Source organism: Callithrix jacchus, chromosome 10 (genome assembly GCF_049354715.1).
Source record: "Callithrix jacchus isolate 240 chromosome 10, calJac240_pri, whole genome shotgun sequence".
NCBI classification, from domain to species: Eukaryota; Metazoa; Chordata; class Mammalia; order Primates; family Cebidae; genus Callithrix; species Callithrix jacchus.
In genome coordinates this window covers 16,796,064-16,823,210 of record NC_133511.1, presented here as the reverse complement: position 1 = coordinate 16,823,210, position 27,147 = coordinate 16,796,064, and the positions used below count along the sequence as shown (strand labels likewise).

Here is a 27,147-nt window from a genome sequence, read left to right as displayed (position 1 = left end):
ATCTTTTTTTCCCATTAGAATCCAAACTAAGATAAAGGAGACAGACATCAGCAACTTTGAGCAAAATGTTTACATTTATATTGAAATATACACTAAAACAGAATGAGTTATACTAGTCAATGAAACTTTGCCAAAGCAAAATCACAAACTTCCATTGGGGAGGTCTTGTCAGCTAGCAGCAGGGATCCCCAAGCAGGAACACCAAGAAGCCTGGGGGATCCCTCTCCAAAAAGCCTCCTTTCAAGAGGCCCCAACTCACTTCTCCCACATGCACCCACACAGATTTAGGAGCTTGGACATGCTCCTCATTTTCATATATTTTTAGTTCTTCTTCACTGCAATAAATATAAAGTTGGCAATGTTCATACACCACAGCACAGACAATATTTCAGGCTTTAGCATACAACTGTAAACAGTGACTAGGTTAAATTAAAAAAAAAAAAAAGTAAGTTAAATTGGAATTTTTTTTTTTTTTAAACAAAGAGACAAAATTCCTAAGAGCCGGGCATGAGCTACTCAAGATTTGTTGTTGGGTTAAGGTTTCTGACAAAAGATTCTGGTTTCGGTAGATGCCCTTGACAGTCCAAGTAGACCCAGGGTGGTAGTCAGAGCACTGCCTACGGCAGCTGAGAATACATGGACTGGAGATGACCTGCCCCAGATCAGCGTTGGCAGTGAGTACATCTTCAAGCTGCCACATTTGAGATATGAACACAGACATCTTTATAGTTCCATCATTGGCTGCCATCTAGTGTAGCAGGAATGCGTGGGCAAAGGAATAAAAATTTGCTGGGAGAGGAAGAGAATAGTATCTCTGCTAGCTGCCTGGAAAGTTGGCCCCTTAATCACAATAACAACTAGGACATTTCACTTGGACAGTGCATTAAATTTATAGGTTTTTTAAAAGTACAAAGACTAAGCACTAAGTTCTGTCACTGAAGCAAATTGGGATGTCAAAGAAAAATAGATTATTTTTGCCTAAAGTAGTGCAAAGAAATCTGGCAAAAAAATGAAAGTGAACTCAATATCTGTACATCAGTAATGGGGCAGAATCTTATTTAAAAGGCTAGTGGTTCAAACACTATTGCTTGAATAGCTCTGGTAGATATAAAATATAGTAACATCTGAGGTTTATACACATGAGCAAAGGAGCTGAAGATCAGCTCGCAAAGGGGTATTTGATCCTCAGTCAAGAGAGAAGCTAAAAGCGCATGCTGCAGGAGTAACCTAATGGATTTATTTGGACTGTACTCCCACCTTCTGACAAACAGAAAAAGACCTGGATAGAAAACTGTCTTTCCACACACAAATATCTGGCTTAATTCTTCCTATACAACTAAACCTCCGCTAAGAAAAAAACTCTCATGAAAAACTCAACCTGGGCTACTAAAAAGGAAAATTTTAATATCGTAAACAAGTTTAGTAAACACCATGTGGATTTTCTGTTAATGAAGACATGATACATTCAAAAAAGTGTAGTTTTTTTAAAAAAGAACAAAACCAAAAATTTTCTAGAAAGAGACTTCCACAAGAAAAAAATGACCCCAAGTTCTATCCCTCAATCAGAAATGGGTCTTAGCACAAATCAGTAAGCCCTCTTCCAACACACAAAAGCACTGAAATTTGCCTTTCAAGTATGTTACTGAATTTGAACATTAAGGAGAATCACTGCAAAGCATATTTTGATGGGTTACTTCAATATCCACCTGGTCCAGTTCAAAATATCTGTAGATCCAGTTTGTACATATTCCATAGGTATACTGATTAAACCATCTATTATCCCATTATTTTTTAAATGGCAGTTCTTACAGCTCAAGCAAACATTAAGATCATAAAGAGCTCCTTGAAACAAACTCGCAGATGAAGTACATTAATGAGACACCTTAGAAGTGAAACAAACCTAGTTCTTTTTTACTAAAACGATGGGATAAAGGTAGTGTCTATGCTGAAGAGCAGCTTCACTTGTTTCCCCATGGAAAAAGGCCCAAAATTTTTAGATGATAATTTAAAAACTAAGCCAATAAGGCTAGGCGCAACTCATGCCCATAATCCCAACACTTTGGGAGACTGAGGCCGGCGGATCACCTGAGGTCGGCGGATCACCTGAGGTCAGGAGTTTGAAAGTAGCCTGACCAACATGGTGAAACCCTGTCTCTACTAAAAAATACAAAAATTAGCTGGGCGTGGTAGCATGCGCCTGTAATCCCAGCTACTCGGGAGGCTAAGGCAGGAGAATTCTTTGAACCCAGGAGGTGGAGGCTGCAGTGCGCCGAGATCATGCCATCACACTCCAGCCTGGGCAACAACAGTGAAACTCCATCTCAAGAAAACAAAACAAAAAACAACTAAGCCAGTAAAAAAAATTGAATAAACATCTTAGGATATTATAAAACTTGAAATAATGTCAGGTGCTATGCAATGGGAAACAGAGTTCTGATTCCCCCACCCTCCAAAAAACTGTAACAGGTTTTAAGGGAAAAACCAGAACTCTGAATATGAACAGCAATACACAGACTCTATAGCACAGAACACCACACAAGAATGAGTTTTATAGCAGTACTATCATGAGAGTAACTGGCTGGAGACTATACTTCCAGCAATAGGGCTCCTAGGTCAAACATGTGTTAAAAGCTTGTAATGTCAACGAGAACCAAAAAAAAAGAAAAAAAAAAGTGGCGGGGGGAATGAGAGGGAAAAGAGAGGAAAGGCTGCATGCACGGGTCTATTACAGACATGATATTCAGCAGCATAAAAATAACACCCTCCAAAGAGTCCACCTACTGGGGCAAAATCTGTTTTTCACTGCTAAGCATGGAAAAGATTAATAAAGCAGAACAAATTCACTTCCAACTATAGCATCTTCCATATTTGAATGACAAGCATCTTCAACCTGATGCTACATGTTAAGAAAATATTCAGTATACATATGAATCTAAGCAACATAAAAACAAAAGGCTAAATTATAAACCTTAAAAAATTGGAAAAAACATGTTTTAAAGCCAAGTAGGTATGATTCTGATAATTACTACATAAGACATAATCCACGGAAATGAAGGCCAAGAAAAGAATCTTCATATTGTTCAGTATTTAGGCTTGATGTCCTAGGAAAACAGTGATAACTCAATGTGTTACACATACAACTAAAAATCCCCTTCTGGTTTCAAATGAATTTAAACAACAAATCTTCCTTGGTTAATTTTTCTCCTTTGTCAAACAAACCTTCTATATACAGGACCAGTTTAAATCCCTCCTCCCCTTCAAACACTAGATATGAACATCCAGGAACATTCTACAATGCAAAGTGCCTTAAGAAAGAGAAGGATTCTGTAGTGCCAGTGACAGAACTGATCTGAGGAGGCTGAGCTGCTAGTAACACTGATGGGAGCCAGTCAAGCAATGGTGGTGTGTTTCTCCTCAGGTGTTTCCTCCAACAACTGCATGATCAGTTCATGCAGGGGTTTGCAGATCTTTGCGTAGCCCCCTCCTGTCAGATGCAGAAAATCAAACATGTCGTGGCAGGAGATGGCACCGTCCGAGTGCACAAAACCCCCGTCAGCATCCAGGAGCTGCACGTTGGCAAGCTTCGGCAGTGAAACCTTAAGGAGTTGGTTCACCTTGGCGTTCTTTTGCCTCAAAGGATTGGGTTTCTCACCTCGAGGTAACAAACCCTGGTGCAGAGCAGAAAACATTCAATTAGAAGATTCACTTATTTTTCTCTACTCATTATTTGTAACTTCAGATATTCCTGGAACATCTCCATTTGGCACCTTCTACACTTTTGATTAGTGAAACACTGGAAAATACTGGTTTGAATGAAAGCTGACCATTTCTTCTTAGTTTCTTCATGGGTTCCCTTACTCCTGTCCCTTAATTGCTGGCATGCTTCAGAGACCTGTCCTTTGGCCCACTGCTCTAAATATTTTAGCCAGATCTCTTCCTAGAACTTCAGAATTACAAACTGAACTTTCCGCTACAGAACCAAATTGAAATGTTCCTGAGGCACTCCCAACTGAACATATCCAAAAGCAATTCACTTAACTATGCTCTTCCTCTTTATCAACTGGTCATTCCAACATCTGCAAGTCTCTCATCCCATATATATCATCTATTTATTATTAAATTACTCAACTCTTGCATTCTAAATGTCATTTTCTTTTCTCCATCCCGATTGTATACACTGCTATAGCTCAGGAACTTATCTCCAATCATCCTAATCAATATAAAATCTCCTGATTGGTCTTCAATACTTCTAAACAAGGATGTGTGAACAGAAGATGGTCTGGTATGGGGAATGACGAAACCAGTAAGATACTAAGATACATTAGAGAAGAGGTCAACAGAAGTATGATAAACTGCTTCCACCTCAAGATTTTCTATATTCACATATGCAATGTTGTCTGCCCTTCAATCCATCCTCTATATGGCTGTCAGAATAATCCAGCTCATAGATACATACCATCTATTAATGCCACATGGAACCTAAACCGTAATATACCATGAGAAAGACAGGTGGAATAAATGCTGTCTTGATCAATCAGAGCTATATAATATCTGTGCCCTAAAACAGAGATGCATCTTAAATTTAACCTGTAAATTAAACTACTACTAAATATGTTAAAAACTACTGATCCCTTCACCCTGGAGTAACTGTTTTATTTTGTCTCCTTGTAGCCCTTTTCCAGTTGCATATATACTAGGATTAGGCATAAGCCACCATGCCCAGCCAAGCAACTCTAAATATAACACACATTAATATTCCAACTTTTCACTTAAATACACCATAAAGTCTGTTTTCACATAGCCCTCATAATTGTCATGTGATTGCTGCTATCATATTCAATGACTTATGTAATCACTTTCTTGATACTACTATTTAGGTTATTTCCAATGTTTTAGTATTATAGATAACACCATAATTAACACTTCTGTATATCCAATTTTTTTGTGTGTGATGGAGTTTCACTTTTGTTGCCTAGGCTGGAGTGCAATGGCGTGATCTCAGCTCACTGCAACCTCCACCTCCTGAGTTCAAGCGATTCTCCTGACTCAGCCTCCCAAGTAATCCCATGCCTGGGATTACAGGCATGTGCCACCATGCCCGGCTCATTCTGTATTTTTAGGAGAGATGGGGTTTCTCCATGTTGGTCAGGCTGGCCTCGAACTCCCAACCTCAGGTGACCCACCTGCCTCAGCCTCCCAAAGTGCGGGGATTATAGGCATGAGCCACTACATCTGGCCTGTATATCCAATTTAAAAACAAAGAATGCTTTGCACTAGCAAGAAAATAAAAAATAATAATAAAAAAAAGCATATGGAGGACTTATTCAGCAACATTCATACAAGTATTTCCTAAGCAACTACTATGTACTAGTTACTGTACTTCACAGGTGGACTCTTAACAACACAATCCTTTCTAGAATAAGGCATGTATAAACAAGTACATCAACAAGTAAATGAAATGCCATGTAATAAAAAAGACCCGGCTCCCCAGCAACTGTGGAAAAAATCCAAACACCCAGCAGCATACAAATTCCTACATGACCTGGTTGTGATCTCTTTCTCCTAACCATCCCAGGCTCAAACTTTATGCTGCCTCCTCTGTTCACCCAACAAACACATACACATACAAGCCTTTGCTCATTTTATTTTTCTATAATACCTTCTTTTTTTCCCTATTTGTCTGGAAACCAATGAACTCTTTAAATGCAGATGTCAACTTGTGTTAAACACATTTTCACCTTACTCCAAACAGTATAATTCTCTATGTTGCAGTCTCCATATACTAAACTGTGAGCTCCTTGAGAGAAGAACTATGTCTTACTCATTTTTGTATGCTCAAGAACTAGGATGGTGCCTTGTACATGGTGATTCTCAGGTTTTTTGAATAAATGACTATCTTCCTAATACCATCTCACTAAAGAACTAAATTTATGTCAGATTTTACTAAAACATGCTTCAAACTGAACTAAGAGTATCTACAGTTAGACTTTTATACTGAAACAGACAGCTATTCACCTTTGAGACCATGAAGAGTTAATGCTTTAATTCTACAGAAGGACAGTACCATTCTGTTCAGGCTACAACTATAAAGTATGAATTTTCTTGCTAAGAAACTTTTAATGTTTTAGAGAAGACTAGAATGTCTATTCTAATATACCACCTTTAACATATGAGCAGTAGAACAGGAAACCTTTAACATAATCCAACTATAGGTCTAATAAAAAGACTCAGGATTCAGACAAATTTCATGTGCAATTGTGCAAAAAATTATGGAGGCCATAAAAAAGGGTTACTGAGGCACCAAATGGTTTCCATATTTCTAAACAAGGATGCATGGATAGAAGACGGCCCACAGCTGGTATGGGGAATGACAAAACCAGTAAGATAGTAAGATATATTAGAGAAGAGGTCAATGGAAGTTATGATAAACTGCTTCCACCTCAAGATTCTCTATATTCATGAGTAATCACATTTCTAAAAAGATACCTCAGCTGACCTAAAGATATCAAACTACCCACCAAAGACTACATACCAATACAATGATTTTGGCCTGTGGCTGCCTTGTGTTGATAAGTTTTACGATGGCCTCGATCCCACCGGCTACCTCTTCTGCTGTATTTTCGTGGTTGTTTGTTCCTACCCAGACAACAATGACCTGTAATTAAACAAAGAAAAAAAGGGGGAAAGGAGGAGATAAATACCCAGGAATAAAGGGATGTCCAACATTCAGATGAAAATCTTACTTTTTTTTTTTTTTTGCGGGGGATGGGGTCTCAATCTATCACCCAGGCTGGAGTGGAGTGGCACGATCTCAGCTCACTGCAACCTTCACCTCCTGGGTTCAGGCGATTCTCCTGCCTTAGCCTACCGAGTAGCTAGGACTACAGGCATGCACTGCCACGCCCAGCTAATTCTTGTATTTTTAGAAGAGACCGAGGTTTCACCAGGTTGCCCAGGCTGGTTTTGCACTCCTGACCTCAGGTGTTCCACCCGCCTCGGCCTTCCAAAGTGCTGGGATTACAGATGTGAGCCACCAAACCTGGCCAATCATCTTATTTCGAAAAGCAAGAAAGGAAAGATAAACTTCTCAAAAGCTGTTGGCTAACTTCAACTGGGCAGCTATGTCATTAACTTTTCTCTTAAGAGAGACAGTGTCATGCTACATTGCCCAGGCTGGTCTTAAACTCCTGGGCTCAAGTCACCTTCTCTCCTTGGCCTCCCAAAGTGCTGGGATTACAAGTGTGAGCCACCACACTCAGCCAGGACAGATGTCTTAATGGATGATTTACGCCTCATATCATATATCAGGATAAATTCAAGTGCAATAATACTTAAGTAGCAAAATTGTACTAGGAGGAAACAAGGGAATTATATCATCATGCAGCAGGGAAGCCAATTTCTCAAAATCCAAAAAATTATACAAAAAAGATTAATAAATTGCATAGAAATTAAACCTGGCCCGGCACAGTGGCTCACATCTATAATTTCAATGCTTTGGGACACTGAGATGGGAGGACTGCTTCAGCCCAGGAGTTCAAGGCTACATGAGCCATGGTTATGCCAATGCACTCCAGACTGGATGACATGGCAAGACCCTGTGTCATGGTATAAATACACAGGTACACTCAAAAAAAAGAGTCACAGAGGTGGAGGCTGGATGTAATTTTAACAAGTTTTTCTCTTTATTTATTTTTGAACCAAGAGTCTTGCTCTGTTGCCCAGGCTGGTGGTGTGATCCTGGCTCACTGCAACCTCCATCTCCTGGGTTCAAGTGATTCTCCTGCCTCAGCCTCTTGAGTAGCTGGGATTACAGGTGTGTGCCACCATGCCTGGCTAACTTTTGTATTATTATTATTTTTTTTATTAGAGACAGGGTTTCACCATTTTGGCCAGGGTGGTCTTGAACTCTTGGCCTCAAGTGATCTGCCTGCCTCAGCATCCCAAGGTGCTAGGATTATAGGCATAAGCCACCACACCTTTCCAACAAGTTTTTTTCTCTTTAGAAAAAAAAAAAAATCAGACTCTGGCATGGTAGCTCAAGCTATAATCCCAGTATTTTAGGAAGCCGGGGCAGGAGGACTGTCTGAGGCCAGGAGTTTGAGACCAGCCTGGGCAACATAGCAAGACCAAGACACTCTCTACAAAAAGGAATTTAAAAATTAGCTGAGCATGGTGACATGCTTGCAGTCCTAGCTATTCGAGAGGCTGAGGCCATATAGTCATTGGACTCCAGGAGTTTGAGGTTACAGTGAGCTATAATCATGCCATTGTATTCTAGCTTGGGCAACAGAGAGAACCCGTCTTAAACAAACAACTTTTAATGAAAGCACATTTTGCCAGAGCTCAGCTTTTGTTCTTTTTTGGGAGTTGAAACAATTACACACAGTGTGCCAATTCAGAGTATTTATGTTGTGATGAGGTATTGGGTAGAGGTGTTCATTTGTTCACATCTGCTTCTAATTTTCTTCAGAAGAACTTGTAGGCCTTGATTACCAACTTGTTTATATGCTTAAACAGATCCAAAATTACTTCCTGAAGTTCATCATTGCTCTGCTCCCATTGCCCACCTCTGAGCAGTTCCCCCCTCACACCGTCCAAGCTCTATGCATTCCACAGAAGAGCATACCTCATTAGTATCAAATCCCTTCCTTCAACTGAAGAAGATAATTTTAAGAATTACAAATACAACCCAATAGGCAAACAATTCACTAGTTTCTTAATTACATATTTTGATACATTCTTAAGCAATGACAGTACTTAAAGAGGCATTAAATAAATAGTGAAACAGGGCTTTAAAGAAGTAATTTTTTTTTAAACTACCAGTTTCAGACAATTTAACTATCCGAAAAAGACTTAAGATTAATGAGATTCTTTAACAAGTAAGTTTCACTTCACCTTAGGCTTAATATTCTCCAGTTCTCCATTCTTTAGTCTCCACAAAACATGTCTTGTTGTATCTCCCCCAATTCCAAAATTCAGTGCATGAAGTGGGGAAAAAAGCTCTCGCCATATCTAAAAAAAAAAACACTTGATTTAGTTTAGCTAAAACTAGTGGAAAGTTTAATCTTTCAGTGTTGCAAGGCATTAGAAATAATTTCCATTTTCTGTATTCAAAGATAACACTGCAGTAGCATGACACTCACTGTCTACAGGCTTTGAAGATGCCACTGTGTAATTCAGTTCTTAATGTAGCCTTATGTCTCAGCTCAAAAAATGAGTCACAACTCAATCTGATACCCCCTAAAAGATACCAACATTTATTCATTCATTCATTTATTCAAAGATGGAGTCACCTGTGGCCCAGGCTGGAATGCAGTGGCGTGATCTCAGCTCACTGCAGCCTCTGCCTCCCCAGGTTCCAGTGATTCTCCTGCCACAGTTTCCCTACACAGGCACGTGCCACCACGCCTGGCTAATTTTTAAAATATTTTTAGTAGAGATGGGGTTTCACCATGTTGGCCAGGCTGGTCTCGAACTCCTGACCTCAGGTGATCTGCCTGCCTTGGCCTCCCAAAGAGCTGGGATTACAGGCATGAGCCACAGCACCAGGCGAGGTACCAACATTTATAATTAAGTTGCCAACTCAACAAACTCTCCTTTCAACTTCAACTATAGAAACAAGGTGAACTAAAAACAAGAGATGAAGAAATTTAGAGTCCTAGAGCTAAAAAGAAATAAAGCTATCTTTTCTTTTAAATTTCCCTTGGCGCTGGGCATAGTGGCCCATGCCTGTAATCCCAGCACTCTGGGAGGCTGAGGGGTGTGGATCATTTGAGGCCAAGACTTTGAGACTAGTCTGGCCAACACGGTAAAACCCCATCTCTACTAAAAATACAAAAATTAGTCAGGCATGGTGGCACATGCATATAATCCCAACTACTTAAGAGGCTGAGGTATGAGCATCTCTTGAGCCTGGGAGGTAGAGGTTGCAGTGGGCTGAGATTACGCCAATCATTCCAGCCTTGGCGACAGAGTGGGACTCTGTCTCAAAATAAATAAAATAATAAATTTCCTATGGAAGAATGCCTAATCCTAAAAGACTGGGAATAGATTACTACAAAAATACATAAAATAAGAAAATGGCAAAATATAAATAATAACTAGGATAAATATATATCAGCAAATACAAATAGGAAATAAGATACAAACAGTAATAACTGAAAAGCTGACTAGACCAAATATAAACAAATATAACATTAAGCTTCTCAGAAACCAGAGTAAAAGAGGAAGTTTCATTATAAACAATGCTTCAGATCAGAACATATCCAAATTAAAAGAAATGAGAATCCCTTTAGGTAGCCTGGATTTTTCTTATACCCTCAATTACAGCTTCTCTAAGAGTCACGAGTAAGTCTGTAAGTTCAGCTCAGAATGAAAGTCTATTAGTAATGAATGCATATACATGAGTGGCCAAAAACCACGCTCACCCCTTCCACCTTTACCTCATATTGCTGCATCAACTGCACCATGGAGTCTCCCACAAACAGTACATCAGGCTCTTTGTCTTTACAGTCCAAAACAAATCTGTTGTGCTGGTTTGAAGAAGAAAGGAAAATTAGTAACTGGCACTTATGGCTGGCGGTGGTGGCCCATGCTTCTAATCTCAGCATTTTGGGAGGCCAAGGCAGGAGGATCACTTGAGGTCAGGAGTTTTGAGATCAGCCTAGGTGATATACCAAGATCCTATCTCTACAAAAACAATTTTTTTTTTCTGAGACCAGGTCTGGCTCTGTCACTCAGGCTGGAGTACAGTGGTGCGATCTTGGGTCACTGCAACCTCTGCTTCTGGGGCTCAAGCCCTTCTCCCGCCTCAGCCTCCTGAGTAGCTGGGACTACAGGCTGTGCCACCACACCTGGCTAATTTTTTGTATTCTTTTTTTAGAGACAGAGTTTTACCATGTTGCCTAGGCTCATCTTGAACTTCTAAGCTGAAGCAATCTGCCCACCTCAGTCTTCCAAAGTGGTGGGATTACAGGTGTAAGTCACATAGCCAGCCAAAATAATATTTTTTGAACGAAAAAAGAAATTGTTATTTCTCTCCCTGTGGGGCTTGTTGGCCTATAAAGAACAGCTGTCCAACCAGTTACTGTTGTTAAACATTTTCTTCGTCTAATCCTAAAGCGTATTCCTCTCATTCTATAAACGAACTGTCTGAACTATCTTCTTACCCTTACCATTCTGATCATTTTAGTACTCCCAAGAAACCCAGAATACTGAAACCAGAATAGAAAAATACGTTTAACATGCTGTTTAAAGTTTATCTTTTACTCAAACTTTTATTAAGAAAATTGCAGATGGGCCGGGCGCGGTGGCTCACGCCTGTAATCCCAGCACTTTGGGAGGCTGAGGCAGGTGGATCATGAGGTCAAGAGATCGAGACCATCCTGGTCAACATAGTGAAACCCCGTCTCTACTAAAAATACAAAAAATTAGCTGGGCACGGTGGCGCGTGCCTGTAATCTCAGCTACTCAGGAGGCTGAGGCAAGAGAATTCCCTGAACCCAGGAGGCGGAGGTTGCGGTGAGCTGAGATCGCGCCATTGCACTCCAGCCTGGGTAACAAGAGCGAAACTCTATCTCAAAAAAAAAAAAAAGAAAAAGAAAATTGCAGATACAGAGAAAAGTTGACATAGTACAATGAACACATGTACATCTGCCTTTTATGTTCAACTAATACTATTTTCCCGTTTGCTTTATCTCTATGCAAGCGTGCATGTTTGCTGAACCGTTTGTGAAGTAAAATGCAAAAATTATGATTCTTCACCCTTAATCAGCATGCATCTCCTAAGAGTAAGGACATCATCTTATAAAATCACAAACTTAAAAAAAAAAGTCAAAGAAAACCACAAACTATTATCATAACTAGGAAAAGAGGCAATAATCCCATAACATCTAATATTCAGTCCATATTCAATTTTTCACATGGCTCCAAGACTTGGATAAAGTATTATATCATTTTTTTCAACTATGATCCAATCAGGATCCATATATTTTATTTGAATGCAGACTTTGAAAATATCTGGTAACTTCCAAATGTGAGACACTGGCAAATTAGGACTCAATCCTTTTCAGTCAAATTCAAGTTTATAAACAGTAGTTATCTCCTCCCAGAATGCCTCTTTTTGTTCTCAAGGCATGAGACACTTCTTTTTTGTTTTTTTGAGACGGAGTTTTGCTCTTGCTACACAGGCTGGAGTGCAATGGCGCGATCTCGGCTCACCACAACCTCCGCCTCCTTGGTTCAGGCAATTCTCCTGCCTCAGCCTCCTGAGTAGCTGGGATTACAGGCATGCACCACCATACCCAGCTAATTTTTTGTATTTTTAGTTGAGACGGGGTTTCACCATGTTGACCAGGATGGTCTCGATCTCTTGACCTCGTGATCCACCCACCTCGGCCTTCCAAAGTGCTGGGATTACAGGCTTGAGCCACTGCGTCCGGCCCGAGACACTTTTTAAAATGGATTTTGGCCAGGTGTGCTGGCTCATGCCCATAATCTTAACACTGTAGGAGGCCAAGGTGGGAGGATAGCTTGAGCCCAAGCATCTGAGACCAGCCTGGACAACATCGTGAGAACTGAGGGAAGGGAATGTGAAAGGGCAAGGGGAAAAAGGGAAAGGGTAAAAAGGGAAAAAGAGGGAAAAGGGAAAAGTGAAAAAAGGGGAAAGGGGAAAGGAAAGGGGAAGGGGAAGGGCAAAGGGAAAGGGAAGGAAACAAAAAAGAGAGAAAAAGAAAAAACAAAACACATTTAACCCATCAATGCTGAAGGACACAGTTTAAATTTTTATTTTTATTTTATTTTACTTTTTGAAGACGGAGTCTCACTCTGTCACTCAGGTTGGAGTGAAGTGGCTCAATCTCAGCTCACTGCAACCTCCACTTCCTAGGTTCAAGCAATTCTTGTGCCTCAGTCTCCCGAGTAACTGGGATTACAGCTACCTGCTACCATCCCCAGATAATTTTTGCATTTTTAGTAGAGATGGGTTTCACCATGTTGGTCAGGCTGGTCTCAAACTCATGACCTCAGGTAACCCACCTGCCTTGGCCTGCCAAAGTTCTGGGCAATCAGGTATAAGCTACAAACGCCCAGCCAGTTTAAACTTTTATATTCATCCCTGAAACAAATTTACACAATGCTCTAGGTCTGTAATCAAGGTGCAGGAAGAGGCCTACTGTCTTTTTTCCCCCCACTACAGATGGGGTCTTGCTATGTTGCCCAGACTGGACTGAATTCCTGGACTCAAGTGACCCTCCTGCTTTAGCCTCCCAACTGGCAAAGACTACAGGTGTCCACTATCATGCCTAGCTTTCCAATGCTGTCTCTTTTTCACAAATTCTACATTCAACTTTGTTTCCCTTAGGAATTAAGGAAGAGTTACTATTTAAGTATTTCTGTTGACAATACCAATGCAGATGAGGCTGTGGTAAAACTCAGGTATTCAGCCACAGGTAAAGTGTACAGTAACAAAAACACTTCTGGAAATAATTTTACAGATTATGAAAACACCTCTGGCCAGGTGTGGTGGCTCATGCAGATAATCCCAGGCCTTTGGGAGGTCAAAGTGAGAAGATCACATGAGCTCAGGAGTTCAAGACCAGCCTGGGCAACAAGGCAAAACCCCATCTCTAATTAAACAAACAGACAAACATACATACATACATACGTACATGTAAAAAGAAAATACTTTCTCTTTTAGGGTGACAGGATTAGGGCAAGCGTTTTCCTTGCTTCCATATTTTGTGCGCATTTTAAAAATTACTATTTCAGTAAATATTTTTAAACTGAGGAGATACAATGATACAATTGTTTCTATATTTTGTAGAGTCGGGTTTTTTTTTGTTTGTTTGTTTTTGAGACGGTTCCGCTTCCTGGGTTCAGGCAATTCTCCTGCCTCAGCCTCCCGAGTAGCTGGGATTACAGGCACATGCCACCGTGCCCAGTTAATTTTTTAAAATATTTTTAGTAGAGACGGGGTTTCACCATGTTGACCAGGATGGTCTCGATCTCTTGACTTCGTGATCCACCTGCCTCGGCCTCCCAAAGTGCTGGGATTACAGGTTTGAGCCACCGCGCCCGGCCTAGAGTCGGGGTTTTACCATGTTTCCCAGGCTGGTCTCGAACTCCTGAACTCAAGCAAGAATGATGACCAAGAATCAAAGTTTAGTGAATAGGTGTTTTTTCCTATCACATCAACTCCCTATTGCAGATACTATATTATACACTTTTCTCTTTCTTTCTTTTGAGATATTGAGACAGGGTTTCACTCTGTCACCCAGGCTGGAATACAGTGGCAGCTGTGACTGACAGCTCATTGCTGCCTCAACCTCCCAGGCTCAGGCTGGGGAGGCTTTAGGTGATCCTCTCTGCCTCAGCCTCAGGTGCATTTCACCATATCCGGCTAATTTTTTTTTTTTGTATTTTTTTTTTTGTAGAGATGAGTGTTGCAATGTTGCCCAGGCTGGTCTGAACTCAAGGGATCCACTCACCTCTGCCTCCCAAAATGCTGAGATTACAGGCCTGAGTCACCACACCTGGCCCCAACTACTTTTCAATACCAATAAAATAGCTCGTGTTTATAGAGTCATGGAACTTAAGACTGCTATGGTAAAAGTTCTTGTACTTTTATCCTAAAGTATAATAGTTGTAATAAATTTGGAAAAATAGAAAGGACCAAAACAACACATCTGTAATCCTACCACCTTAACCTAGTAACTATGACCATACTTGAGTATTTTCTCATCCTTTTTCATGTCCTCTGTTACCCCTTTTACATAGTTTAAGCATTATGTACACCTCTTTCTGGCTCATTCAAATTCTAGCTTACCTACTTTCTAGTTCAGTGATCTTAAGCAAGTACATAATATGAGTCTTGGTTTTAACATCTGCTGGCAACCTCCATTTTAAAGTTGTTAAAGATTCCCAGCTATCATCTGGCATACGCTAGGTACTTGATAAATGGCAGCCATTATAGCTGCACTTAACATCATACTAGAAACATTTTTCTTTTATAGATATATATATATAGTTGGGGTTTCACCATGTTGGCCAGGATGGTCTGCATCTCTTAAGCTTGTGATCTGCCCACCTCGGCCTCCCAAAGTGCTGGGATTATAGGCGTGAGCCACCACATCCGGCCAAAGAAACGTTTTTCTATGTACCAACATAGTTTTTATAATCATTAACTTTTAATGGTCATATATCCTTTTTCTGAGACAAGGTCTCACCCTGTTACCCACAGTGGAGTGCAGTGTATGATCATAGCTTACTACAGCCTCAAATTCCCAGACTCCAGTGATCCTCCTGCCTCAGCCTCCCCAGAAGTTGGGACTACAGGTGCACATCACCATGCCCAGCAATTTTTCTTTTCTCTGTATCTTTTGTAGAGTCAAGGTCTTGCATTTCCTAGGCTGCACTTCTGGCCTCAAACAATCCACTGGCCTCAGCTTTCCAAAGTGCTGGGACTACAGATGTAAGCCACTGCACCTAACATTAATACTCTACTGAATGCACTCAACAACACATTTTTATTTGCTTTTTTTTGAGATGAAGTTTTGCTGTTACCAAGACTGGAGTGCAATGGCATGATCTCAGCTCACCGCATCCTCCGCCTTCTGGGTTCAAGCAATTCTCCTGCCTCAGCCTCCTGAGTAGCTGGGACTACAGGCACACACCACCATGCCCAGCTAATTTTTGTATTTTTAGTAGAGCCGTGGTTTCACTTTGTTGACCAGGATGGTCTCGATCTCTTGACATCGTGATCCACCTGCCTTGGCTTCCCAAAGTGCTGGGATTATAGGCATGGGCCACCGCGCCTCACCTTTATTTGCTTTTTTGAGGGGTGAGGGGAATGAGGGTCTATGTTGCCCAGGCTGGTCTTGAACTCCTGTACTTAAGCAATCCTCATGCCTCAGCCTCCTGGGTCATGCTCTTCTTCCTGTGGACGGACTTGCCTCTTTTTGTGAATCCAGTAAGTATGATAAAGGGATATATACCTATTTTCTTTTGCCTATGTTGGAAATTCTTAGGTCAAAGGAAATCGGTCTTTTTATGGATTTTTGGACATATTTCCCAACTCCTTTTTTTTTTTGAGACAGTGTTGTTCTGTCACCCAGGCTGGACCGCCACCCCTCCACTCCTGGGTTCAAGCAATTCTCCTACCTCAGCCTCCCAAATAGCTGAGATTACAGGCACGTGCCACCACACTTGGCTAATTTTTGTATTAGTAGAGACAGGGTTTCACCATGTTGCCCAGGCTAGTCTCAAACTCCTGACCTCAGGTGATCCACCTCGTGGGGCCCCAAATTCTTAACAAAAGGGCTATATACCAATCTACAAGGACTCCAGCAATATGTTAGAATTGGTTTTACTGTACTTGCACCTGAATTAGATACTAGCATTTCTCTTTCTCCTTCTAATGTTTTTCTAATGTGCACTTTTTGGAAACAAAGTTAAACACTTTCTATCATGTCTATTGAAATACCTATTAGTTCCTTTAGGATATTTTTATTGATAATATAACAAAAGATATCTATGTTTCATCTATAATATATACTGTATATATTTTCCTTAGTCTGCTGCTGAGCCTTATTTTTCTGGTTAATATGTTATGATATGATTTCTATTATATTTGTCAAGTCTTTCAACATTACCCTTAAAAAAAACTTTTACGTGGGACACAAGGTGGCTCACACCTGTAATCCCATCACTTTGGGAGGCCGAGGTGGGTGGATCACCTGAGGTCAGGAGTTCAAGACCAGCTTGATCAACATGGCAAAACCCCATCTCTACTAAAAAAAAAAAAATACAAAAATTAGCTGGGCATCGCAGCGGGTGCCTGTAATCCCAGTTATTCAGGAGGCAGAGGTTGCAGTGAGCCAAGATCATGCCTCTGCACTCCAGCCTGAGTGACACAGTTAAGACTCCGTCTCAAAAACAAAAAACTCCTTTTTATTATGGAAAATATCAAATGTACACAAAAAATAGAGAGAATGACACCTCCATTCAGAGAGAACGAAACCCCATGAATCCATTACCAGCTATAGCAATCATTTAATTTATGGCCTGTATTATTTCAGTCATACCCCGACTCCATCACGAGATTATTTTGAAGTAAACTTAAGATATATCATTTCAAGTATAAATATTTCAGTATGCAATGCTTAAAGCATTTAAAAAAAAAAAAATTTTTTTTTAAAGTCAGGCACGGTGGCTTATGCCTGTAATCCCAACACTTTGGGAGGCTGAGGCAGGAGGATCATTTGGGGCCAGGAGTTCAAGATCATCAGCCTGGGCAATAGTGAGACCCTGTCTCCACAAAAAATTTAAAAAATTAGCTTGGCATGGTGGCGTGCACCTGTGGTCCCAGCTACCTGAGAGGACAAGGTGGAAGGATCACGTAAGCCTGGGAAGACAAAGCTGCCGTAAGCTGTAACGGTACCACTGCACTCCAGAAGGTTGACAGAGCGAGACTCTGTCTCCAAAATATTTTTAAGATATTTGCATTATGTTTTTTCTTCCATTTGATTGACTTTTCTCCAGCCAGTGCTCATTAAAGCCTATTAACTTAAGAAAAAATAATGAAGGTATCTAGTTTAGTTACTCTATTTTTTTAAATAAAAATAGAAATAGAGAGCAAATCTCACTACAATTCTCAGGCTTGTCTTGAACTCCTGGGCTCAAGCAATTCACCTGTCTCAGCTTCCCAAAGTGCTGGGATTACAGGTGTCAATCACTACTCCTGGACTAGTCACTACTTTTCATAAAGGCATAAATAATCTACATGTTCATGAAAGAGAAAATGGGCAAATCAACTATGGTACACTTGCTTTTTTTTTTTTTTGAGATAAGGTCTCAATCCGTCCCAGGCTGCAGTGCAGTAGCACAATCACAGTTCAGTGCAGCCTTGATATCCTTAGCTCAAGTGATCCTTCTTGCCTTGGCTTCCCAACGTGCCTTGGCCTCTCAAAGTGCTGTGATTACAGAGAGGCATGAGGCACTGCATACTGCCCTATCTTTAAAAAAAAAAAATTATTGGGACAACTGGAGAAATCTAAATATGGTCTCTATATTAATAGTATTATATCAATATCACACTTCCTGATTTTAATAACTATCCTATAGTTATTTAAGAAAAGTCCTTGTTCTTAAGAAAACATGTTGAAATATTCAGATGTAAAGGGAAATGAGTGGAAATGCTTCAGAAAAAAACACTATGTTAGTATATACAAATACAGACACAGTGGGGTGTGAGGGCTCACGCCTGTAATCCCAGTACTTTGGGAGGCCAAGAGAGGCAGATAACTTGAGGTCAGAAGTTTGAAACCAGCCTGACCAACACGGCGAAACCCCGTCTCTACTAAAACTACAAAAATTAGCTGGGCGTGGTGAATCCTGGCTGCTTGGGAGGCTGAGACATGAGAATAGCTTGAACCAAGAGTGGCAGGGGGATGAAAGTTGCAGTGAGCCAAGATTGCACCACTGCACTCCAGCCTGGGCAAGAGTGAGACTGTTTCAAAAAACCAAAAACAACAACAAACAAAAACAAATAGATACAGACATAATAAGTAGGCAGATGTGGGCCGGGCTCAGTGGCTCTCACCTGTAATCCCAGCACTTTGGGAGGCTGAGGCAAGCAGATCATAAGGTCAGGAGTTTGAGACCAGCATGATCAACATGGCTGAAACTTTGTATCTACTAAAAATACAAAAATTAGCTGGGCGCATTGGCCGGTTCCTGTAATCCCAACTACCTGGAAGGCTGAGGAAGGGGAATTGCTTAAACCCAGGAGGTGGAGGTTGCAGTGAGCTGAGATCATGCCACTGTACTCCAGCCTGGGAGACAAGAGCGAGACTCTGTCTCAAAAAAAGTAATAAACAATAATAATAATAATAATTAGGCAGATGTGATAAAATGTTGACAACTGGGGAGTCTAGAAACTGTTAGAAATTTACAAAGATGAGACTTCTTTCTAAATTTTGTAACATTTGTGTCGTTTTGAAATTACCGCAAAATAAAAAATCTTTAAATCTTTCCCAGTTTCAACATCAGATTGGTGACCAGGCAGGACATTTGTAATATTACATTTTTACTTACAGTAACAAATTATCATTGACTATTAAAGTCCCCCTTTGTACAACTGTCACAAGATTAGAGTTTGTCTGTTTTTTTTAAACTGCCCCTTTGGTCAAAAAAACCTCAAAAAATTGAAGAAGCCAGGCATACTGACATGTGCCACTTGTCTCAGCTACATGGGAGGCTGATGTGGGGGATCACTTGAGCTCTGCAGTTTGAGTTTGAGGCCAGCCTGGGCAACACACTGAGACCCTGTTTCAAAAACCAAAACAAAACAGACAAAAAACTGGAGAGAGACAACACATGTGAACTATATACATGCACTTCCTTTTACCTGAGACATCCATCGGTCATCTCCTTGAATATCTTCTGCTGCATGAGGAATAGCTGCTGGGTTTGAGTCTCCCTGGCTCATTCTACACCTGAGAAAAAATGTCATGTCATGTTTTATTTATTAACAAGAATGTTTATCAATTAAATATTATTATACACATCAGGCTTTAAATAATGTTTTACTGTGGTTTGGCCTAGAAACTAAACACCTGGGGTTTACTTTCTGTAGAGATGAATTCCAGAACATGCCAGCTTAAGTCCCCTATATAACATCAGTAAACTGCCAGACAGCTTTGAGTATGACTTAGCTGTAGTGCATTAGATTTTTAAAAATCTCCTCCAAGTCTATACTTTATATCTATATTAGTTTTTCATGATTATATGTTACTGTAAGTACTAAGTGACACAAAGAGTTAGACAGTACAATAAAATCTACATCAGAGGCTTTTCAGCTGTTAGGAGTTACATGCTTAAGAATTACTCCGGCAAAAAACTTAAAAAAAAAGAATTACTATGGCAATGATTACAATCCACTGGTTTCTAAACCTCACATGGATAACTATAGTACAGATAATGACAAAAGCAGTCACAGACCTTGGCAAATGACTTGACAAATGTTTACTAAGTATTTTTACTTTTGATAGGTTTCCACTAAGAAAATTTTAGTAATGATGAGTCCAAACATGTCATCTAATAAGTAAAATTCAGCAAAATTAGAATAGAATGACAAATAAACTAGACTACTTTTGACAAATTCTGGAGAATATATACTAGAAACATTAGGCTCCAAATGCAAAGGCCTATGAAAAAGAAAAAAATCTGGGGTTTTGTGGCTTATAGAAAAGGACGTCATCTTCTATTTAAGCAATCTTTTTCTTTCCCTTGCCATCCTCAAATACAGCTAAGCTTTCTCAGAAAGAAGACTGAGTTATATTCATTCAATATACATATTCACTGAGTACTCAAAACATACAAGGTAGCAGTTTTTTAGACTCACAAAGTATCAAGTCTCAAACATGAAAGCATACCTTCTTCACTTATGAAAAGTAAATTACAGAAGCAAATAATGATAATAGTAATTATGCAAACAAATTAGCTGAGTTCTAAATGATACTAGAATATCATCATGATAAAAATATATATATATATATCAGCCAGGTACGGTGGCTCATGCCTGTAATCCCAGCACCTTGGGGAGACCAAGGCAGGCGGATAGCTTGGGGTAAGTTCAAGACCAGCTTGGCCAACATGGTAAAAACTTGCCTTTACAAAAAATACAAAAATTAGCCAGGTGTGGTGGAGCACACCTGTAAGTGAGAACTGCATGAACCTAGGAAGTGGAAGTTGCAATGAGCCGAGACTGTGCCACTGCACTCCAGCGTGGGCAAGAGAGCAAGACTTCATCTCAAACAAATAACAACAACAAAACAATATTAATTTAAACGATGTGGGAGGTTTGCTTTTGTTTTTAAACCAATAAAACATTCTATACTTTCTACATAATTTTATCTGGGTCTAGCTTCAATTCTAGGCTTAAATCTGGCTATTCAAGTTAAAACTTACACGTTAGTTAATAAAAGTGTTTTGAAACAGGGTTTGTTTTTTTCTGAGGTGGAATCCCCACCTGAAGACAGGCATGCACCGCCACGCCCAGTTAATTTTTGTATTTTTCTTTTGTGCAGACGAAGTTTCGCCATGTTGCCCAGGCTGGTCTCGAACTCTTGACCTCAGCCTAGAATCCTGCCCAGGCTAGAGTCTTTTTGAAATCTCCCCTTATGTACACATTTATGTATAAACATGTGAATTACTGTTCATGTGAATGTTAAATTATAGTGAAGCCTATTTTTTCCTTTTATAGATAAGGAAACTTTTTTTTTTATTAAGTTCTTTTAAAAAAGTTCTAACATTTCAGTCAGGTGTAATCTCAGCACTTTGGGAGGCCGAGGCAGGAAGATCACTTAAGTCCAGGAGTTTGAGACTATCCTGGACAACATAATGAGACCCCATCTCTACAAAAAATTGAAGAAATTAGCCTGGCATGGTGGTGTCTATAGTCTCAGCTACTAAGGAAGCTGAGTCAGGGGGATCGCTTGGGCCAGGTACGGTGGCTCACCTGAGGTCAGGAGTCCAAGATCAGCCTGGCCAACATGGTGAAACCCCATCACTACTAAAAATACAAAACTTAGCTGGCTGTGGTGGCATGTGCCTGTAATCTCAGCTACCTAGGAGGCTGAGACAGGAGAATCGCTTGAACCCAGGAGGTGGAGGTTGCAGTGAGCCAAGATCGTGCTGCTGCACTCCAGCCTGGGCAACAGGCGAGACTGTGAAGAAAAAAATAGAAAAGACCATATGAAACAATGATAGGCTGTGCGTGGTGGCTCACGCCTATAAACCCACATTTTGGGAGGCCAAGGAGGGAGGATCACCTGAGATCATGAGTTTGAGACTAGCCTGGCCAACATGGTGAAACCCTGTCTCCACTAAATTAGCCGGGCAAGGTGGCACATACCTGTAATCCCAGCTACTTAGGAGGCTGAGGCATGAGAATTGCTTGAATCCTGGAAGTGGAGGTTGTAGGGAGCAGAGATCACACCACTGCACCCCACCCTGAGTGACAGATCGAGACTCTGACTCAAAGAAAAAAAAACCATAAATTCTAATTTACTAAGTCGTTTCACTTATACTTTCCACTGCTACTACCCAAATTTAATGGCATTCTGACAACCCGAGCAAAACTCTTCCACCTCAATCCTAAATTTCTTCATGGGAAAATAAAAAATGCATACAGAGGCATACAGATAGAGAAACCAAAGAACCAAACTGCACTTATCTGAAGCTACAAAGCAGGTAGAAACGGAAGGTCACAAAATATTCCTAATTCGTTTTTTTTTTTTCTTTTTGAGATGGAGTTTTGCTCTTATTGCTCAGGCTAGAGTGCAACGGTGCAATCTCAGCTCACTATAACCTCTGCCTCCTGTGTTCAAGCGATTCTCCTGTCTCAGCCTCCCCAGTAGCTGGGATTATAGGCATGCGCCACCACACCCAGCTAATTTTGTATTTTTAGTAGAGATGGGATTTCTCCATGTTGGTGAGGGCAGTCTCCGCCTCCCAAAATGCTGGGATTACAGGCGTGAGCCACCACAACTGGTCTTTTTTTTTTTTTTTTTTTTTGAGATGGAGTCTCGCTCTGTTGCCCAGGCTGGAGTGCAGTGGCATGATCTCAGCTCACTGCAACCTCCGCCTCCCAGGTACAAGCGATTCTCCTTCCTCAGCCTCCTGAGTAGCTGGGACTACAGGCACATGCCACCACACCCAGCTAATTTTTATATTTTTAGTAGAGATGGGGTTTCACCGTGTTAGCCAGGATGGTCTTGATCTCCTGACCTCATGATCCACCCGCCTTGGCCTCCCAAAGTGCTGGAATTAGAGAGGTGGGCCACCCTGCCTGGCCCATCTTTTTTCTTCTTTAGCTATGAATAAGGTGATCCTTCTTCCCCTACGATGGCAAAGTATCTGAGCAAAAATGTGTTTCTTTGTGCCTTCTGACTTCGATTTTGTATTATTTTGCCAATCAAAATCTTATAATACAAAGTAGCTTTCAGTTTTTACTGATGCCCATGGCTTGGTAACATTTTTTAACACCAGGAAAAGAAAAACTGAGCCACAAACTCATACAATCTCATCTTTAAGAACAAGGCGGCCGGGCGCAGTGGCTCAAGCCTGTAATCCCAGCACTTTGGGAGGCCGAGGCGGGTGGATCACGAGGTCAACAGATCGAGACCATCCTGGTCAACATAGTGAAACCCCGTCTCTACTAAAAATTACAAAAAATTAGCTGGGCACGGTGGCGCGTGCCTGTAATCCCAGCTACTCAGGAGGCTGAGGCAGGAGAATTGCCTGAACCCAGGGGGCGGAGGTTGCGGTGAGCCGAGATTGCGCCATTGCACTCCAGCCTGGGTAACAAGAGCGAAACTCCGTCTCAAAAAAAAAAAAAAAAAGAAAAGAAAAGAACAAGGCTGGAAATGCACAAGCTAGAAGAGTATGCATATAGAGAATTCAAATATTTTGGAAATTAAACTGCTGTGGCTAGGCACAGTGGCTCACGCCTGTTATCTCAGCACTTTGGGAAACCAAGGCAGGTGGACTGCTGAGCCCAGAAGTTTGAGACCAGCCTGGGTAGCATGGTGAAACTCTGTCTACAAAAAGCACAATTAGCTGGGGGGTGTGGTGTACCACTATGCTACAGCCTCAGCAACAGAGCGAAACCACGTCTCAAAAATAAAAAATAAACTGGCTTTTTTTTTTTTTTTTGAGATAGGGCCTCACTCTGTTGCCCAGGCTGGAGCACAGTGGAGAAATCATGCTCACTGCAGTTTCCACCTCCCACACTCAAGCCATCCTCCTGAATAGCTGCCTGACTTTTTTTTTGTAGACGGAGATCTCACCATATTGCTCAGGCTGATATCGAACTCCTAGGCTCAAGGGATCAAGGCCTTGGCCTCCCAAAGTGCTGGAATTACAGGCATGAGTCATCGTACCCAGCCAACTGTGTTTTGTTGTTCTGTCCCCGCCCCCAACAGGGTCTCAGTCATTCATTAGCTGGAGTACAGTGGCGTGAACACAGCTCACTGCAGCACTGATCTCCTGGGCTCAAGTGATCTTACCATCTCTTCCTTCCAGAGTAGCTGGGACTACAGGTGCACACCACCACACATGGCTAATTTTATAGAGACAAGGTCTTGCCATGTTGCTCAGGCTCCAACTGTTGTATTCTTTCCAATTAAAATGAAGAATTTGGCTCACGCCTGTAATCCCAGCACTTTGGGAGGCTAAGGCAGGCGGATGACCAGGTCAAGAGATCAAGACCATCCTGGCCAACATGGTAAAACCCCCTTTCTACTATACAAAAATTAGCTGGGCATGGTGGCACGAGCCTGTAGTCCAAACTACTTGGGAGGCTAAGGCAGGAGAATTGCTTGAACCCGGGAGGCAGAGTATGCAGTGAGCCGAGATCATGCCACTGTACTACAGCCTGGCCACAGAGTGAGACTATGTCTCAAAAAAATAAAAAATACAATAAACAAAATGAAGAATTAGCTGTTCTTACAGGCACATAAAAATAAAGTAAGAATGAACTAAGAGCTACCCTGTGGTAGGACACAAACGTCTGAGTGACTCTGGGTTTCCTGCCTCAAGTACAGGGTAATATTGTATGTAACACAGTCATCTTCAGAATGATGAAGCTGTAACGAGTAACATTTTTTTTTTTTTTTTGAGACGGAGTTTCGCTCTTGTTCCCCAGGCTGGAGTGCAATGGCACGATCTCGGCTCACCGCAACCTCCGCCTCCTGGGTTCAGGCAATTCTCCTGCCTCAGCCTCCTGAGTAGCTGGGATTACAGGCACGCGCCACCATACCCAACTAATTTTTTGTATTTTTAGTAGAGACGGAGTTTCACCTTGTTGACCAGGATGGTCTCAATCTCTTGACCTCGTGATCCACCCGCCTCAGCCTCCCAAAGTACTGGGATTACAGGCCTGAGCCACCGCGCCGGCCACGAATAACATTTTTTAAAAGTACCAACAGAGAGGGATTCCACTCCTATCTCACCTTTCTGATTCATAATAATCTCCTCATGTATCAAGTCATTAACTTTAAGATCACAAAAAGAGGCAACAGCAAGCTCAGTTAGAAAAACCAAGCAGAGGCCAGATGCGGTGGCTCACACCTGTAATCCCAGCACTTTGGGAGGCCGAGGCAGGTAGATAACTTGAGGTCGGGAGTTCAAGACCTGCCTGACCAACATGGTGAAACCCCATCTCTACTAAAAAGTACAAAAATTAGCTGGGCGTGGTGGCACATGCCTGTAAGCTTGAACCCAAGAAGCAGACGTTGTAATGAGTAGAGACAGTCCGACTGTACTCCAGCCTGGGCAACAGAGTGAGACTCCGTCTCAAAAGAAAAAAAAAGAGAAAGAAAAGAAAAAGAAAAACCAAGCAGAATGCAAATAAAAAGTCTGAAGAACAAGTTTGGTTAATTTGCCACAACAAACTGTACTCCAGGGGAAGCTTTGCTGTCCATTAAAGTGAGTTCTCTGGGAAGATGAGTAACTGACTTGAACGATTTTCCTGCCTTTTCTATATTCTCTACTTACTATGACAATACAGCACTAGAATTTCCAGGTGTTTGTACCAGCATAGTGCAGTGTATCTAATGAGAAACCAGTTCCAACCCATTATAAATTCTCAAGCTAAGTTAGAGGTTTTAGACTCAGAGTGTTTCCACTCAGACCTAATACTCTCCACTTTGTGTCAGAGGGAATGGGGTATGGTAATTCTGAAGAGGAAGGTGGCCCTCATCCTCAATACCCTGCCACCGTGGGCAAGTGGGTGGGTCCTCCAGTCCAGCACCTCCGTAATTTATGATCAAATGCCCAAGCCAACAAACTAATGCAGTGATTTCCTACTCCTTCCCTTCTCCCCCACAAAGAGGCAACCTTTATGTCAGAACAATGTGCCCAGAAGCAGCCAAAGACACAAGGCACATCCAAGGCAAAGACAATCTTACGCACTTTCCACTTTCTCTGCACCTTTACCCCTTGCCCAAACCGTCCCCATCATTTCAAGCTGTACAAAATGAGGTCCTAGGATGGATCCGGGTGGTCTTTCCTTTCTCTACAGGTAAGCTCTACAAAGAGGCGAAAGCTCCGAGTGTTAGTGTTCTGTGAAGTTTGTGTATAAATTTTCAAAAGCAACGCTGGCCTGGGAGCTATGAAAAACAGAAGCATGAGTCACCATGCAACGGGTCAATCAAACCTGTAGAGCAGCAGGCACGGATCTGGCAAACGTACGGTGAGCCAGGGAAAAAACATCCCCCCAAACCTCTCCGCTGACAGGTTTATCTAGCTGGCTGACCTTGGGCAGGTCACCAGCCGCTCCGAGCACATTCATGTCTAAGATGAGATGCGGGCTGGAGGGCCTTCCAAGAAATAATACCTTGCAAGAAGCAGTCTACGCACCTTTTGAATAAACACATCCTAAGAGGCAACGGAGAAGTTTATAAAGAGTTGAAATTTTCCAACAAAAGGAGGAGGGAAAAGTGATGGTAAAAACACAACGGAGTAACTGGTCTTGGCCTCCAACCAGAGGCGAGGGGAGAGAAGGGTGAGAAGTTCGACCACTGGGACGGAGGGAAAAGGCAGCAGCTGAGACTCGGGCGGGAGCTGCGGCGCCCAGGACGAGCTGGGGTGCACGAGGCCTACCGCGGGTGGGCTGGGCAGGGCGGGGCGCGGCACCCGCCGCGCTACCCTCCCGGGAAAGGCGGTAGAGAGGCGCCGGCGGGCGGCTGCGGAGAGTCGACAGCTTTCGGGGTGGGATGCCAGGAAAGGGCTCTCAGGACGAAGACGAGCTGCGCGGGCGGCAGGGAAGCAGACGCCGGGCCCACGGAGAAGGCGCGCGCGAGGCCCCCCGGGAGGATGGGGTGGCACGAGGGGGAGGGGCAGCACGGGTGGGGGAGGGGAGGTCGCGGGCCTCTCACAATAACACCTCGCAGCCCCTTCCGACCCCCGCCTCTAAGCCACCGGTTCTCCGCGACCCTGGATGCACTCACTGAAGTAGAGGGTCCGTGCGGGCCCCAAGCGGCTGAGGCGTCGGCGGGTGGCACGTCTGTCGCTCGCTCGGTCCCGGCGGCCCCGCTCCGGTGCGTCCCTCCTCCGGCCCCAGCACCAGCAGCAGCGCCTCCACTT

General features: G+C 42.1%; 1 protein-coding gene across 1 annotated transcript; it reads right to left on the bottom strand.

Annotated features, from left to right (window-relative positions):
* Window positions 1-55: 55 nt before the first annotated feature.
* Window positions 56-27,143, bottom strand: PAFAH1B2 (platelet activating factor acetylhydrolase 1b catalytic subunit 2). Its single transcript, XM_009006857.5, has 6 exons — window positions 27,012-27,143; window positions 19,406-19,493; window positions 10,443-10,532; window positions 8,896-9,012; window positions 6,533-6,655; window positions 56-3,668 (listed from the first exon to the last, which is right to left on the bottom strand). Exons 2-6 carry the CDS (start codon window positions 19,484-19,486, stop codon window positions 3,390-3,392), a joined length of 690 nt encoding a protein of 229 aa, XP_009005105.2. The 5' UTR covers window positions 19,487-19,493; window positions 27,012-27,143; the 3' UTR covers window positions 56-3,389.
* Window positions 27,144-27,147: the final 4 nt, after the last annotated feature.

Coding starts and splice junctions, on each gene's coding strand:
- PAFAH1B2 (XM_009006857.5), bottom strand. CDS start 19,486: ATGAGCCAGGGAGACTCAAACCCAGCAGCTATTCCTCATGCAGCAGAA. Junction 6,656..8,895: donor TGGAGAATATTAAGCCTAAG/GTGAAGTGAAAC, acceptor GTTTAATTACAG/GTCATTGTTGTCTGGGTAGG. Junction 3,669..6,532: donor AGGCCAAAATCATTGTATTG/GTATGTAGTCTT, acceptor GCTCTGCACCAG/GGTTTGTTACCTCGAGGTGA.